General features: G+C 45.1%; 1 protein-coding gene across 1 annotated transcript in view; it reads left to right on the top strand.

The window, feature by feature from the left end:
* The window catches only part of LOC124774984 (protein takeout-like), a 74,697-nt gene that overhangs the window by 22,296 nt on the left and 35,020 nt on the right, over positions 1-17,381 (top strand). Inside the window, exons 2-3 of the mRNA XM_047249728.1 lie at positions 8,293-8,385; positions 16,674-16,821. Coding sequence (XP_047105684.1) covers positions 8,293-8,385; positions 16,674-16,821 — 241 coding nt within the window. The remainder of the gene's footprint in view (positions 1-8,292; positions 8,386-16,673; positions 16,822-17,381) is intronic.

The raw sequence follows: 17,381 nt of genomic DNA, 5'->3' as shown, positions 1-17,381 counted from the left end.
TGTTGTTGTTGGGGGGGTTAAGCTCGGCGACCACCATGGTGCTGTTCGAGAGAAGTAGCCAATATGATAACAATGTGTTTCATCCTCTCTCTCCCCTCTAATTATTATACAAACAAACATGACACTACACGAATATAACAGTCACCTAAATTCAACAGTTACACTTGCGCCACTACCCTCACACGACACGGAAAGGAGCCATTGTGTGGCAGTAGGCGGCTTAACAATGCGTCCGAATCTCCCCGTCAACCGTGCCACACGATTCTTTCTTTCTGTCACGAAAACGCTGAAAAAGGTGGACTTCCAGACATTTGAAGACAGATGTCACTTATGCATCAAAAGCTGACGTACAAAGTTTCAAAAATGTGTATGAAGTGAGCCATCTAGGAATATACACTCCTGGAAATTGAAATAAGAACACCGTGAATTCATTGTCCCAGGAAGGGGAAACTTTATTGACACATTCCTGGGGTCAGATACAACACATGATCACACTGACAGAACCACAGGCACATAGACACAGGCAACAGAGCATGCACAATGTCGGCACTAGTACAGTGTATATCCACCTTTCGCAGCAATGCAGGCTGCTATTCTCCCATGGAGACGATCGTAGAGATGCTGGGTGTAGTCCTGTGGAACGGCTTGCCATGCCATTTCCACCTGGCGCCTCAGTTGGACCAGCGTTCGTGCTGGACGTGCAGACCGCGTGAGACGACGCTTCATCCAGTCCCAAACATGCTCAATGGGGGACAGATCCGGAGATCTTGCTGGCCAGGGTAGTTGACTTACACCTTCTAGAGCACGTTGGGTGGCACGGGATACATGCGGACGTGCATTGTCCTGTTGGAACAGCAAGTTCCCTTGCCGGTCTAGGAATGGTAGAACGATGGGTTCGATGACGGTTTGGATGTACCGTGCACTATTCAGTGTCCCCTCGACGATCACCAGTGGTGTACGGTCAGTGTAGGAGATCGCTCCCCACACCATGATGCCGGGTGTTGGCCCTGTGTGCCTCGGTCGTATGCAGTCCTGATTGTGGCGCTCACCTGCACGGCGCCAAACACGCATACGACCATCATTGGCACCAAGGCAGAAGCGACTCTCATCGCTGAAGACGACACGTCTCCATTCGTCCCTCCATTCACGCCTGTCGCGACACCACTGGAGGCGGGCTGCACGATGTTGGGGCGTGAGCGGAAGACGGCCTAACGGTGTGCGGGACCGTAGCCAAGCTTCATGGAGACGGTTGCGAATGGTCCTCGCCGATACCCCAGGAGCAACAATGTCCCTAATTTGCTGGGAAATGGCGGTGCGGTCCCCTACGGCACTGCGTAGGATCCTACGGTCTTGGCGTGCATCCGTGCGTCGCTGCGGTCCGGTCCCAGGTCGACGGGCACGTGCACCTTCCGCCGACCACTGGCGACAACATCGATGTACTGTGGAGACCTCACGCCCCACGTGTTGAGCAATTCGGCGGTACGTCCACCCGGCCTTCCGCATGCCCACTATACGCCCTCGCTCAAAGTCCGTCAACTGCACATACGGTTCACGTCCACGCTGTCGCGGCATGCTACCAGTGTTAAAGACTGCGATGGAGCTCCGTATGCCACGGCAAACTGGCTGACACTGACGGCGGCGGTGCACAAATGCTGCGCAGCTAGCGCCATTCGACGGCCAACACCGCGGTTCCTGGTGTGTCCGCTGTGCCGTGCGTGTGATCATTGCTTGTACAGCCCTCTCGCAGTGTCTGGAGCAAGTATGGTGGGTCTGACACACCGGTGTCAATGTGTTCTTTTTTCCATTTCCAGGAGTGTACTACAGCTCCCTTTGTACCCCAAGCCACACAGGCCGCGCAGAAATTCTAATATGTGGTACGATGGGAAGGAACCCCTGCCAAATATTTCGCAGCAGTCTGTAGAAAATGGTACTCTTTGCAGAAAATAACATAGATTTTCTTACTGATGGGTTGCTTACTCTAATCACTGATCCCTACCAGCAAACGAATGCATCGTCTTTCGGCTACAAGTCTCGTTAGTCCTTATTTTTAAGGACCGTCACACTTGCAGTATCCTATCAAAATGTCTCTCAAAACAAAGGACCGTCAGGATCATTGCAGAAGAATGAGTATTGGGAAAAGAAAAGGAAAATTCGTGTTCCAGTGGACGTCACTTCGCTAACAGCAGAGATGACAGTCATCATATGTCTCTCACACGCTTTAGTAAGAAGTGAAGGAACAGACTCCAGATTAGGGTTTTTTTTAATTTTTATTTTTAAGCATTTGCACAGCTCCTGAATAATACCCCAGTAAGCAATATGCAGGGACCAACTTTGTTACAGAACTGTCAATACGGCAGTCTCTGCCAGATTAAGGCAAACTGCGCCATTAAGGGAAACGAAATACTAGTTATTTTGGCCAAAGAGGCCACTCATAACGGAGAAATTAGTCGCTGTGAAACCAATACTACATGAAAAGTTAGTTCTTTAACGAAACAAGTGTGGAACAGCGAAGTACATAAGTCTTGTCCGAAGTAGAGGAGCTGCAAACGCACAAAAATATCCTTCACTTCCATTGTTTGATTGGCATGACAGCTGTCCATGTTCAAGAAGTTTCAGAAATACATGCAGCCTGCACCACATCGATCTTGTGCTGTCTTTGCTACGTCTATGTAATGAAATGGACGCTGGCACTATCTTCTTCGGTTGCAATGCATGATTCCAAAAATTCGCTATTCCTTGATCGGCTAAAACTCAACTGCCCCATCCCGAAATCAGTAAAAACGTCATTATCGGAGAACAACTACAGATTCTCATAGGCTACATACTTTTGGTGGACTTGGGTATCCCCTTCAGTACTAAGCTACTACTGGACCGTATACAATGTTGTGTAGAATTGGTAATGAGCTGTAAACTGTTTATTTGATTACATTACACAAGATATGAATAGAAGAGTGCTGGCTGTAAGAAACCTTCTCAGTTGTCAATCAAAAAGTTGCCTATTGTTAGTAAATGGAAGATGTATTTGGTTTACAAACGGAGCTAAGCAATCATTCAGCCATCCAAGCTGGCCAGTACTCAGCCCAACCCAGGCGCCTGCAACTTTTCTTGCGACTTTCACGTCTTGCTAAAGATAGCCCACCTGAAACGTGGCTCTTAACCAGGGAAACGGACAATATTTTGTGCTGTGTGTTTTTATTTTATTTGGTTATACAGAGTGTCCCAGAAATGTTGCAACAAACTTCGAGGGGTTGTATACGGTGTCTTGAGGAGCAAATCGTGGATAGGCATGCATGTCGGGAAACGTCATCCAACAATGTTACAGAGCATCGAAGTTATAGGTGCTAGCGCCTGCCGTTAGGTCATCTCTTCGTCAGCAAACGTGACTTCATACGCTAACGGATCTTAGGTGGAACGTCTTGCAATGTTGTCTGTTATTCACTGATCGCCAGTGAAGAAGATGGAGCTAGTTGCTGCACAGAAGGGCCTTGTCTCCTATGAATTCCATGTTATGCTGCCTTAGTGCACTACAGTTTGCGACATGTCTGGAGATCTTAGAGGGAAACCCGTATCTGAAACTGTCATCCACTTAGGCCACACTGAGTATTGCTTTCATAGGAGACAAGGTCATTTTACGTAGCAGCTAGCTGCATCTTCTCCACCAGTGGTCGTGACAGTCAGTCGCGATCACTGAATAACAAACAACATTGCAAGATGTTCCGCCTGCGGTCCATCAGCATACAAAGTCACGTTTGCTGCTGAAGGAGTGGCTACTTTGCACTGATTGTTGCCAGCATCATATTTAAAGTACCAGGGAAGCAGGTTGCTAGCCTTACTTGCCCCGAGTCCCGTTGAGTTTTACCCCTAACGGTTGAGGGACTAACCGGTGGGTTTGGTAGTCTTTGCCGTATGAGCACAAAGGTGACCACGACTCAGAATATGTCCGAGATGCCCAGCCTTATTCCAAAGTAACTGATATCCCGACTGTCAGGACCACTTACTTGGCCACTCATACGTTGCCCGTGGTTCACGGACTAGGACATGACAACAGGAACCCACACCATGAACCATGAACGATGCAGTGTCTTTTGACCAACTTTGTTGTATGGGAGCGAAAGCTGGGTGGATTCAGGTTACCTTATCAATAAGGTTGAGGTTACGGATATGAAAGTAGCTAGGATGGTTGCAGGTACTAGTAGATGGGAACAATGGCAAGAGGGTGTCCACAATGAGGAAATCAAAGAAAAACTGGGAATGAACTCTATAGATGTAGCAGTCAGGGCGAACAGGCTTAGATGGTGGGGTCATGTTACATGCATGGGAGAAGCAAGGTTACCCAAGAGACTCATGGGTTCAGCAGTAGAGGGTAGGAGGAGTCAGGGCAGACCAAGGAGAAGGTACCTGGATTCGGTTAAGAATGATTTTGAAGTAATAGGCTTATCAGAAGAGGCACCAATGTTAGCACTGAATAGGGGATCATGGAGGAATTTTATAAGGGGGACTATGCTCCAGACTGAACGCTGAAAGGCATAATCAGTCTTAAATGATGATGATGATGATGATGATGATGATGATGATGCAGAACTTGCACTTCAGACCTGCATCTGGATCTGTGATAGTACCCTAAATAAAATTAAAAGACTGTTAGTTCAATATAAGCTTTAGCTTTAAAGGTGAGTGACTCTTAAATCATGAATGAGAGATATGCACGCTTCATTGGCTCAAAAAAGGGTAAAAAAAGGGCCAAGTTGAGATAGCTTGGCATGGTGTTAGCCTTAAGTCACTGTCTACATTCATTACTGTAAAGTACATAAGACTGAGGTCACTTGCTTTAGGTCCTATGCAGTGTCTATGTTTGTTGTCATACCTACCTACATGATTACCGAAAATAGGCAGATTGCAAGGCCTGTATTTGTGAAGCCCAAGTTCTTGTACAGTGTTCTAAAGGTAGATTTCTCTTATCTCAGTCACTCTGCTGTGCACCAATGCAGATTTCACATTAGTATCCATTACTAACATTTGTCTGATGTCTCAGTCTGGTGTCATTGTTGTGTCCTGTGTCCTAAGCAGTGGTGTTGATTTGATACATAACTTTTTTCATATAATTTCTTAATTATACTGTTACAGCATGATCCTCACAAGGTTGATACACCTATAGCACTGTCAAGCTTGTATCCAGCAACACAACCACTGCTATTGGATTGTGCCTAATGTTATGACAACCATTGCAATTTGTGTGTTGGGTAGTGTACAATTTCAGTAATATGGCTCCTGTGTGCACCATGTGTGGAGGTTTATCTCTTCTAATACATTTCAAACAACTTTCACCACCATGACACTGAACTCTGCATTTAAATGACCAATTTTAATTATTTTTCTGTGTCCCAAAGGCATTAAGTTGTGAATAGGTTGTTTGAAAGTGGTACAAGTACATAAAGAGCCCACAGCTAAGGACATATTACAGTCTGTGATCATAAAGAATTTGGCCATGTGTCATGTACAGATACCCTATGATGAATGTCTTCTGTCTGCAGCTGAAGATGGCATCCAGTAGGGTCTGTAGTTCGTCAGTGTTTGTGCGCGAATTGTATTTACCGAGCTGAAATGATCAACCACCATGGCAGAAAAATTAATTGTATGACCTTCTGGATAAATGTGTCTGACGACGTGTCTTATTCCCTATGCTTAATACATTAATTTCTTCAAATTAGTTAGTCTCACTCATTTTCACATTCCGGCCACAGATCACACAGGAAACTTCCTTTTTTCATGTCACATCCAATAACGTTTGTATTTTCTTCATACTTCCACAAGTGACTGTATTTTCTTCTGTCACCTGTCTACTGTCATTTGTCTCTTTTAGATTATTTGTGCTACTACATTCTGCAACTATAATATGTAGCATGTGATCATTCTCCATATTTGTTACACTTTCATACAATTCTGAATGTGATAGCTTTCCTTCCCAAGAAGTAGACTTTCTGTCAAATTGTGTTTTTTTTTTTTTTTGCCGTTTTTTCTACATTCTATTTATTGTCCTCCCCATTCCTGCCTGTCCTTATATAGTCTGTCTCATCTTTCGTTTGTGCACATATATCTCTCCTTTTTCTGATCTTCAATGCTAAATTAACAGAGGTTAATCATCCACTATTAAAGCTGAAACTCCTTTTAAAATCACTATTCAGTGAAAACTGCAGCAAGCACAATAACAGGTTCACTTGGTTCAATCAACTCACAACTATTACAGCAGACAATGAATAATACCTACATGTTCACTGCCAACTGGTCAGTGTTGGACTGACGTCTCCCACAACCTGCGACACCTGCATGTGCCACTGCTTCATAGGAGCAAAATAAAATGAGTGAGCTCCTCCACATAAATCTTATGCTGGTATTCCTGAAATTTGGTTTTCATAGCACCTTCTGATCTTCCATCTTTATTGCATGTAAGCTCTGTAATTTTATTAATGACAGCTCAATTTCGACTACATGCTGCATAATCTGGTTTTCCTTCACACTGCACTTTAAAACAGGGCAGGGTCACAAGCACAAATAAAAGAAAAATTTGTGTTCAAATAATTCAAGGAGGTTTTCACTTAAATTCTGCTTTGAATCCTGCTCTATTACTGGCCAAACAACTGAGGGACAGAGTTAATGCTACTTTCTCACCCATTAATAATAACTCCTAAGTTTCTCCTTTCTGGTTGTGCCAATACCATTTGAGCCTAAAAAATAATGGAGTGTAAACCTATAAAAATAGCATGGGATATCAAAGACAACACCTATGTGCATTCTCCCAAATTCTTTGGACATTTTATATGCCGAGAGAAACTAAAGTTTCACCAGATTAGTGTTCACCATCCATCCCACTGATAATGAGGTTCTGGAAGGGCTTCATCTCTGCTGTTCAACTACCACTGGATATCAAACAGGAGCGTTCACAGATAGTGGAAACTGTGTGCATCTAGTGTTTCAAGGCAGCTGTGTGTAGAATATATTTGCAATATGGTGGACTTGTCAGATTGTGATAACAGAAGTACAAACAGATTCCACCAGCATTCCATTATATCCATGATCAAATTTCCATGGTGCAACAGAGCACAAACATAAACAAAGCTCTCTCTGAGCTCAATTTATACTTTAACCAAGATGCATCCCTATCTAAGGTGAATTTTTTCCCCTGTCATTCACTGCAGAAAGAATTGCAGACTAGCCTCTGAGAAATTGGGAAAGTTGCAGGGAGATCCGTGACAACATTGAAACAATCATCACAGTAAGCGTCTCTGTTTATGAACAGAACCATGAAAGATCTAAATCAACATGACCAGGCAGTTAGTAAACATTGCTCCTCCCAACAACAAATGCTACCTCACTTGGTCCAAGTTAGCAAAGATAATTTGTTGTTTTGGTCTCTTTTGGATTTTATTTGAAATCCTTCTCATGAACTCTGCAAACCCCACAACATGGACTTTGAATAACAAGACCCTGTTTCCCTCTTTTTGACATATTTCCAAAGTATCACCTTTCAATGACTTACATTGCTAAACTAATTGTAATTTACTTCAAATTTGTAAGAAAAATATGATATATTTTATTACATCAATTACCCATCTATGAACACAACAAACTAGTCAAAATCAGAAAGGAATGCAAAATTGACAAATGTAAACTTCCAAATACAAATAATAATAATAATAGAAAACATACCCTTAGTACAGGAGGGATAATGGTTCTTTTCATGATAAGCCGTTTCATGACAGATACAAGTAAGTAACCTGTGAGCTTACACTTTACAGAAATTTTAATGTCATCACACATTTTAAAAAACATGGAAGTCTGCAGTGTAGCTTAAGCTCTAGCATTCTCCACTTTCTTGATGACCTTTGTACAAATCAAGCTGACACTATACAATTCAAATAAATTTCCTCCACAATTCATGTGAAAGTATGAGAAAATACAATTTATATTGCCTGTAACAAAGACGTGTACTTGGTGAATTGTAAACAAAAATATAGACAAAATATCGATATCAAGACTTGAGTATGAAAGCAACAGCAAGTCACTAGAGTTATTTGGTTTTATCAAAGCGTGTTGATCAATTTACTCAAAATTTTTGAGTATCCTTACACACAAGGGGCTTTTATTGATGTCTTACAGTTACTGTGACAGCAAACTCCTTCTAACATGACAGACCTCTATTATTTTCATTTGTTTGTCTGCTCAATGGGTGTGCATTATGTCCCCTCACAATGTGAATAAATATGTTTGTTGAAACTATGGTTCCTCTCTCCACAGCTGCTGACTGGAAGAGGTGTAGTCAAAATGACCCAAAGTTTGATGAGTGCTTAGTGGAAGCTATCCAGGACACACTTCCAAAGCTGAAGAATGGTGAGTTACATTATACATATTTCCATAGAATGCCATCTGTAATGACCTCATTGTCAATGGGATGTTGAACTTTAAATGTTTCTTCTTTCCATAGAATGGCTTTATGGGTAAGCGTTGTAGGGTTGCCGAATCCAATGATGCACGCTACACCACATGTAATAAACACTATTTTTATTTCTCGTAAGCACCCATATACAGTTGTTTACATTCTGAATTCTCGGTACACGTCCGAACACTTTCGCCCGCGACCACAGACTGGGGCAAAGAGCTTGCCAAAAACAAAGATATTAACCGCGACTTGGTCGATAGTCGCCACATTAGCCCCCCCCCCCCCCCCTAGAGTGTGGAGCACAAACATAAATATTGGGGCATACATGTAAAGGGAACGCCCAGGGGGGAGGGAGAGGGTGTTTAATCAGAAACCATACCTTACATTACATTACATTAGTAATTGAAGTCTTCGAGCCAGCGAGGGGGGCGGATGGTCCTGCCTGACCGGGTGAATCCTCGTACAGCCATTGAGGGATCTGGGGAGGGGATGGTGGGTTGTGAGGGGCCAGGATAGCGGATCTGAATGCCTGTGGCGGTACGTAGGACTTTGACCGTTGATGGGTCAGTACCAACAGGCAAGGGGACAGACTGGAGGAGATGAATGTGAGTTAAGTTGTCACTGGGGAAGCTGGCTTGTTCGTAGAAGATGTACACATTACCCGGCTGCATAACAAAAAACACATTAGAGCTGCAAATAAGATCTGTGTTGACATTCACTACCACTTCCTGATACGGGTTGACAGAATCTCCACACGAGTCGTCATCGGTGACATCACACGCTCTGAGGCTGGTCACTGATACATCACTGAATCCTAACAGGGGAGAGGCGAGGGGCTGCCTGTAGGAGGGTAAGTCATCACACGCATCACTCTGCCTAGGAATGTCACACGCACCTGTAGCACTGTCACACGACTGGGAGTGGGGAACGTCACACGTGTGGGAATGGGCGTCGCTCATCCATGGACTGTCGGTAGATGCCTCATGCGAGGTGGGTGCAGCAGGGGATGGGGTCTGACTGGGAGGGGTATCGGGCAGTTCTCCCAGAGTCCATGCAGGTTTGAGGCGGCAGACGGATACCGTTTGAGGCGTGCTGTTAATGAGCACTTCGAACGTGTTGGTACGCCGTGATATGACTCTGTGCGGGCCCGTATATGGAGGTCTGAGTGCCGGTCGGATGGTGTCATCACGCACCATGACGTGAGTGCACGACGCCAAGTCCTTATGCAGAAATACGGGAGGGGGCGTGTGTGGTCGAGGAGGCGGCACGCGGATGTTAGCAATTAGCTCCTTGACCTGCCCGACGAATGTCGAGTCGCAGATTTGATCTGGAGGAAGTGAAGGCTCAACTAACTCTGCTGGGAGTGTTAGGGGTTCTCCATACAGTACCTCTGCCAGGGATGCGCCAAGGTCCTCTTTGTACGCGGCCCGAACGCCTAACATTACCCATGGTAAGGCATCGGCCCACTCACCTCCGTGGCACATCAGGGAAGCTTTAAGCGTTCGGTGCCAGCGTTCCACAAGCCCATTGCTCTGGGGGTGGTATGCTGTAGTCCTAAATCGTTTCACCCCACACAGTTCACAAAGCTGTCGGAAGAGGGCAGGCTCGAACTGGCGGCCCTGGTCGGTGGTGACAGAGACTGGGCAGCCGAAGCGCAAGATCCACATTAACAGCAGGGCTCGGGCCACTGCATCGGCTGTGATAGTAGTGAGAGGAATTACCTCTACCCAGCGGGTAAACCTGTCAATTGTGGACAGTATGTAACGGAAGGGGCCTGAGGGGGGTAAGGGCCCGACGATATCGATGTGTATGTGCTGGAATCTTCTTTTTGCCACATCGAACGTACCCATGGGGGGCTGTGCATGACGTCCTACTTTTGCGCGCTGACAAGCCACACATGCTCGTGCCCAACTGCGACACTGTTTTATCACCCCGGGCCAAACAAAACGTTCAGATACCAGACGTGCGGAGGCGCGAATGCCAGGGTGTGCCAAGTCGTGGATACTATTAAATATGTCCCGGCGGAGAGGTGCAGGAATCACCGGGCGTATGCGTCCTGTTGAAATGTCGCACCAGATGGGTGATGAAAACCCAGGAAGTGTCCGTAACTCTAGTTTGAGTCCTGTTTTGATATCGGAACGCAATGCTGCGAGTTCAGTATCCTCTGTCTGCAATTTAGGGAGCTCACTGAGGTCCAGTTGTGAAGATAAAACCGACACCCGAGACAGAAAATCAGCGACGACATTGTCTGCGCCTCTGACGTAACGTATGTCATTCATAAACTGACATATAAGGTCCATATGCCTAAAACGTCTCGGGGATGAGTCCTTACCTGGGTTACGGAAAGCGTAAACCAATGGCTCGTGGTCGGTAAATACCACGAGATGGCGACCTTCGATATCGTCTTGGAAATATTTGATAGCAGCGTAAATAGCAAACAGTTTCCGGTCGAAGGTCGACCATTTACGTTGGGAAGCGGTCAGTTTGTGGGAGAAAAATCTGAGCGGCTGTACAACAGAACCCACGGATTGCTGAAGTACTGCCCCCACTGCTGTATCACTTGCGTCTGTAGTAAGCGAGATGGGAGCATCAGGAATGGGGTGAGCAAGCGTAACAGCTGTCTGTAAGGCTGACTTTAGATTATCAAATGCGCGACGCATATCTGGAGTCCACGTGACCGCCCGAGACCCTGATGTGTTTTTTCCTGCGAGGGCATCCGTCAGTGGGGCTTGTATGTCGGCGGCGCGGGGAATATGTTTACGGTAGTAATTTACCATTCCAAGGAAGCGGCGGAGGCCCTGAAAATCTTTGGGCAAAGGCACCGTACTAATGGCCTCCACCCGTTCAGTTAGGGGGCGGATGCCGTCGCCCGAAACTCTGTGGCCCAGAAAAGTGACACTGGTGCAGCGGAGTTGTGACTTAGTATTGTTCACTGCGATACCGTTTGCTTTTAATAGTTGGAGCACTGTATTTAAATGTTGTTCTTGTTCCTCGAGGGAGGAAGAAAAAATTAACAAGTCGTCCAGGTACGCATATGCAAAGTCCAGTTTTCCAACCAGCGAGTCGATGAACCGTTGCCACGTCTGTGCAGCATTTTTAAGGCCGAATGGCATAAACAAATACTCGAACAACCCGAACGGGGTGATGATAGTGGTCTTTTCAACGTCCTCAGGTGCCATTGGCAGTTGGTGGTACGCCTTATGACAATCGACTACACTGAAAATTTGTGCCCCATGCAGCTGGGAAGCAAAGTCTTGAATATTTGGGACGGGATAATTATCTAAAATTGTTCTGGCGTTAAGCGCCCGATAGTCACCGCAGAGGCGGAAAGTGTCATCTTTCTTAGGCACCAAATGAATGGGTGACGACCAACAACTAGAAGAAGGGCGGATAGTCTTATTATCTAAAAGTTCCTGAACAATAGCTTTGGCGTGTTTAAGTTTTTCCGGATTTAAACGCCTAGCCTTTGCACGTACTGTTGGGCCTTCTGTGGTATTTATTCTGTGGACAGTACTGTTATTGATCGCGAACACCGATGGGGATGCTGGACCAGCACCCGTTGCACTGTGACTAACCTGTAATGCACACGTGTGTGTGTCCAAGGCCGGCAGTTCAGCAGCAGTGGCGGTGATCCACTGGTAGTCCTTGTCGAAGAGCTCGGTGGGGTACCTGGTAGCGTCACGGGTACAGCTTCCGTCCGGCAGTAGAAATATCATGCGGCGTCGGCTGCAGGTGTGAGGAAGTGGTGCGGGGGTTGGGGGCGTGGCCGTGTGCGACCGCTGGGCGGTCTGCTTACGCGCGTCCGTGAGCTTGGCTTGCACGGCGGCGATGCGTAAGCGGAGGGCCCCATTGCTGTCCCGAAGTTCGTCGTTGTGTGATCTAAGAGAAAGCACTGCAACAGCAGTTTCCGCTAGCTCACACAGCAGAATGGCGCTTTCGGATGAGAGGGGTAAGATATCTGAACCGGTGGTACGGTCTCCCGAGTTAAAGGTTAGTGTACCTCGTTGTAGGTCGGGTGACAGTGCGTGGGCTAAGAGAAAATCTACCCCAAGCATGGGTTCATCCACATCCGCGATAACGAAAGTCCACTGTAAGGGCGTATTAATGTCCTGCAGTTTAAGGCTTAAATTCGTTATTCCATGAGAGCGGATCAGGGAATTATTGGCGGCTCGAAGCGGGGGGCAAGGCTGAAGCTCGAATTTAATACCTGCGGACAGTGGTATCACACTAACCTCGGCCCCCGTGTCGACTAGAAATGAAAGGCAAGACACTGCATCTTTCACGTACAAGCGTCCTGGCGCGTGAGGAGAAGAAGTATTTAGTGATAGGCGTCTGTGCGGTTCAAAGCGGCCCGTAGCGCCTGAATTGGGTCGCGTTATTAGTTTGGAAACGCGCATGGAGAACGACAGTTCTTAGCCGCGTCGCCAAAACGGGAGTGGAAATAACACCAAGCGGGGCGGCGCGTGGCGTCGCCCGTCGTGCTGGTTGAGGTCGAAGCGGCAGTGGAGGGGGACTTGTTTGTAGTTCCCTCCGATGGCGACGCTGCAGTAGTGCTGGTAGGAGAGGAGTTACTGCGGCGGTTGCCAGGCGGCGTTGGCTCCGCGCGCATGCGTGGAGCGAGTCGTGTGCACTCTGTACTGCAGGATGGGAACTGCCGCGCAGGTGTGCCAACCCCTGAGGCCTGAGGGCACCCTGGGGGGGCATGCGGGGGGGGGGGGGGGGGGGGGGGGGCAGAATGTTGTAAACCTGGTCTGCGATCTTCAGTTTGGCATCTAGTGGGGCCGAAGTTACATGTAGAAGGTGAAGTTGAACTTGCGGGGGAAGTTTCAGCAACCAGATGGTCCAAAGTGTAATGTCCGGCATGTGATGCGTGTCAATCATAGCGCGGAGATGACGCCAGAGTTGCGACGGGGACCTGGATCCCAGCGATTCCTGACTGATGAGGCGGATAGCTTCCTCTGTCGATGTGGATAGTCGCTCGAGGATGGTGCATCGGGCGAACGCATATTTGTCCGTAGCGGAGGGCGAAGCCACAATGTCGCAGATCAGATCCAGTTCGTCATGGAGGTGACACAGTAAGCATAGGAACTTCGAATTGTCGTCGGCGATGCCGTGTAGCTGCAGGACGTGGTTGACCAAGGTAAACCATGTGCGTGGGTGATCCTTGCGAAGGGGTGGTAGCTTCGGCCAACGGGTGGGAAAGTCTTGACATAAATGTTTATCAGAAACTGTCTCTCCCTGTCCATAGTTCTGCAACGTAATTGTCTCGGGTGCAGTAGCGGTGCACCAGCTTCCGCCACTGTCAGTGGCACGCGGCACGGTAGGCGCGGCTGGCTCGACCTTGGTCGAGAAATCAACGAATCGAGCGGTCGACGGAGTAACGCCGACGGGCGTAGAATGGACCGGCGCGGTAGAATCGACCGTAGTCGACCGATGTGCGGCGAACGACGGAATACAGTTTCCGGGCCCCTCCCCTACAGGTGCATTAAAATAGTTAAAATCACCTGATGTTTGTGGAACACACGCGGCAGGAACGGCGTGTGCCGTCGGAAACACTCGTAAAGCGGACGCTGGTGGTGTAGGGGGGGTTGGTGCAAAATCCGGAGTTCCGGCAGAAATATGAACTCTCCTGTCTTGAGCGTCCGGCTCGATTTGTACAGTCACTGATTTGGGTGGAAAATTCACACTTGCACTTGGGAAACCTGTAAACATAGTCACTGGGGTTTGAGCACATTGTGTCGGCTGTTGAGCACTCGGAACACGTGGCTGTGGAATTGTATAAACACTGTCCTGTTGAGTGCAGCTAATCAATGTGTTCGGAAACTGCGTAGAGCTATTGCGGACGCCCGGTGGATAATTGTAAAACCATGCCGAAGCGTCCGTTGGAACACTTAGTTGGCACGTGGTCGGTGTAGCAGGCGGCAAGCGCTCCATTGTGTACTGTTCGACGGTATAAGATTTCGTTGTAGCACTCGCGAACAAAATTCGGGGTCACCAGTATGGGTAAGCGTTGTAGGGTTGCCGAATCCAATGATGCACGCTACACCACATGTAATAAACACTATTTTTATTTCTCGTAAGCACCCATATACAGTTGTTTACATTCTGAATTCTCGGTACACGTCCGTACACTTTCGCCCGCGACCACAGACTGGGGCAAAGAGCTTGCCAAAAACAAAGATATTAACCGCGACTTGGTCGATAGTCGCCACAGCTTTAATGATTTTTTTTAATTCACTATTTCTGCTGCATTAGTTCAGACAGGTCATTAATTCAAATATAACAGTCCTGAGGTAGCTTGGCTTAACTTCCTTAACCAGAAGGCGGATAGAAAGCCACATCACCAAACTCAATGAGAGATATGGCCTATTACAAGATAATACGTATTCTATCCTGCTGTTGAGTCAATATATGTGGAGAGGACAGACATCAGCATTCCAACATGTAGCTATTTACCCAAGCAAACAATGATTTTTGGTGTGGTCAGTTCTAAAATGAGAACAAAAAAGTAATATTGCCAATTTTTTAAAATAATTAACACTCTAAATATTTTGAATGTTGTTAGTGATTTTAATTACATATTTCTTATATTATTTTAGTCAATAATATTAAGTGAAATTATGGTGGCAGTGGCTGTTCTGATTAGCAAACATTACAACTATTGGGACCAGGGCTTTTGCTCCTCTTCTTCAATTTACAGCTGTTCATTTGTTACAGTGTAACCTTACCTATGTTTCCTCTAGTACATGCATTTAGTACAGAGGCTGGTTGTGACAGTAAAAGCTTTCTTGGTAGTCTTTGCTATGTTTGTGGTGAGTTTGTGATTAAGGAACATCAGAGGAATAGTACAGAGTTCAAATAAGTCGTAGAAACTGCATAGGGCATGTTTTGTATATGTTGTGAATCTTGAAAAATGTCAAAAAAAGAGAAAACAGTTCTTCAAACTTGCCATTCCAGAGATACCACTCTAGTGACATTTTAAATTTGTAATGCTCATGTCTGGTTTCAGTTCAAAAACTAAAAGCAGTAATAATATACCCTAAACTTCTGATTGTCATTGTTTATTTATTCATCCATCTTTGAGCATTTGCATGCAATCACTGTCATTATGAGTAATGTAAAAGAGATTATATAAAGTATGCTGGACATGTTAAGAAACTTACTTACATACACTATGATACTGCACACGGTTAAAGTCCAAACAATAATAGAACATACATGACACAACAACATATTTCTAGACATTCAGTTAGTAGGCAATGACCTAGATCTTTCCACTTCTAAATCACAAGAAGCTTTTGATGATGATCATAGACATTCGTAGTGGTATCCAGTCTGATGTAAATGAATAACCTCATAACAATTTTCATTGTACCTTGGACTACACAGAACCAATGAGCTGTTTACAAAAACTGAGCTAAATGATTTGGTTAAGAATTTAGTCCTGGTGTAGGAAATTATGGAACCTGTTTATAGATTTTTCTAAAAGTAATGTAGATGATGATGATGATGATGATGATGATGACTGGATTGTGGGGCACTCAACTGCGCAGTTATCAGCGCCCGTACAAATTCCCAACCTTTTCTCTGTCCAAATCTTCCATTTGCACGAATGATGATGAAATGATGAGGACAACACAAACAGCCAGTCATCTCGAAGCAGGTCAAAAGTAATGTAGAGACTGTTTTATTAAACAATGGTAACACCTATATGTCAATATCTGTTGGCCTTTTATTTCAAGTGGTATTTAATACAAACAGTTTGATGAAGGGTAGGTAAACAGCCTTTGATTAATTGTTAAATATGTTTACTACTGTTTGTGGCTGCCAAAACTTTTATTTACTGTAACAAAAAAAAGTTGACAGCCATAAGTGGTAATTACCATGTTTGACAATTTGATGGAAACAGAAAGCAAACACAAAATCGGTGGTGCACGCTAATCCTTGATAGCTAGCATGTCAATACAAAATGCAAGAACAATAAAACTTAAGTAAATGTAATAATAATAATAACATTTTTCCCAACAACTACATTAATCTATGTTATTAGTGACTGATGAGCAGATGCCAACTTCGAAATATCTGAGTCCACCACTGTCAACTAGATCCTCAGGTCACTCCTTTCATATATCAGCACTTCAATTCTCACTTTTGTCAGGAGCTGCTGCACAATGTTGAAACCCCTCTTCACTTGATTTTTTAAAACAAGAAAGTATTATTATACAACTTGTTCTTAAAGGTGTGCGTGAGCTGGATATGCTGCCACTGGATCCTTTGGAGATTACAGCACTTGAAATAGATAAGGGAGATGGTCCTGTTGGAATTGGGCTAAAGTTTAAGAACATGAAGATTTATGGCATTTCTGACTCTATAATCACCAAACACAAGTGAGTATATTTACAAACTCCGAACTTCTAAACTACTGGATAGTTTCCAAGACAGTAGTTATCACATGGAGAATTTTATTTGTAGACAGATGAGAGAAACAATATAGTTTGATGAAAAAAAGATACGATTACAAAAATTTCTATCACTTTATGCAGATTGACTATAAGCTTAGTTAAGGTGTAATTTTAAATGAAATTGCATCAAATTTAATCTACACAGTGTTGTAGCACAAACTTCCATTTTCAGGTAAGAGAGTACCTTATATCGCAGATCTGTTTTCCCTTGAATTGCAGAACACATTTTGTATTCAGATTTGATTATCTTCCTTAAGTCTATTCAGCTGCTGTTGCAGAGTAAAAATGAATTTTGGGAGATTTGTTCATGGGGAATCAGTCTATTTATACACAACAGAAGGAAACAGATGAGGGGCGATGAGACAAATGTGGGTTTTCCTGACTTTTAAATGCTTCATATACATTTATATTATCACTTATTTGAGAAGGTACAATGCTTTCAGAAAATATGGTCTGTTACATTTCTGTATCCAGTGAGTGTGTCT

Source organism: Schistocerca piceifrons, chromosome 2 (assembly GCF_021461385.2).
Source record: "Schistocerca piceifrons isolate TAMUIC-IGC-003096 chromosome 2, iqSchPice1.1, whole genome shotgun sequence".
Classification (NCBI taxonomy): domain Eukaryota; kingdom Metazoa; phylum Arthropoda; class Insecta; order Orthoptera; family Acrididae; genus Schistocerca; species Schistocerca piceifrons.
The sequence above is the reverse complement of the archived record's forward strand: the minus strand, read 5'-3'. Positions and strand labels throughout refer to the sequence as shown.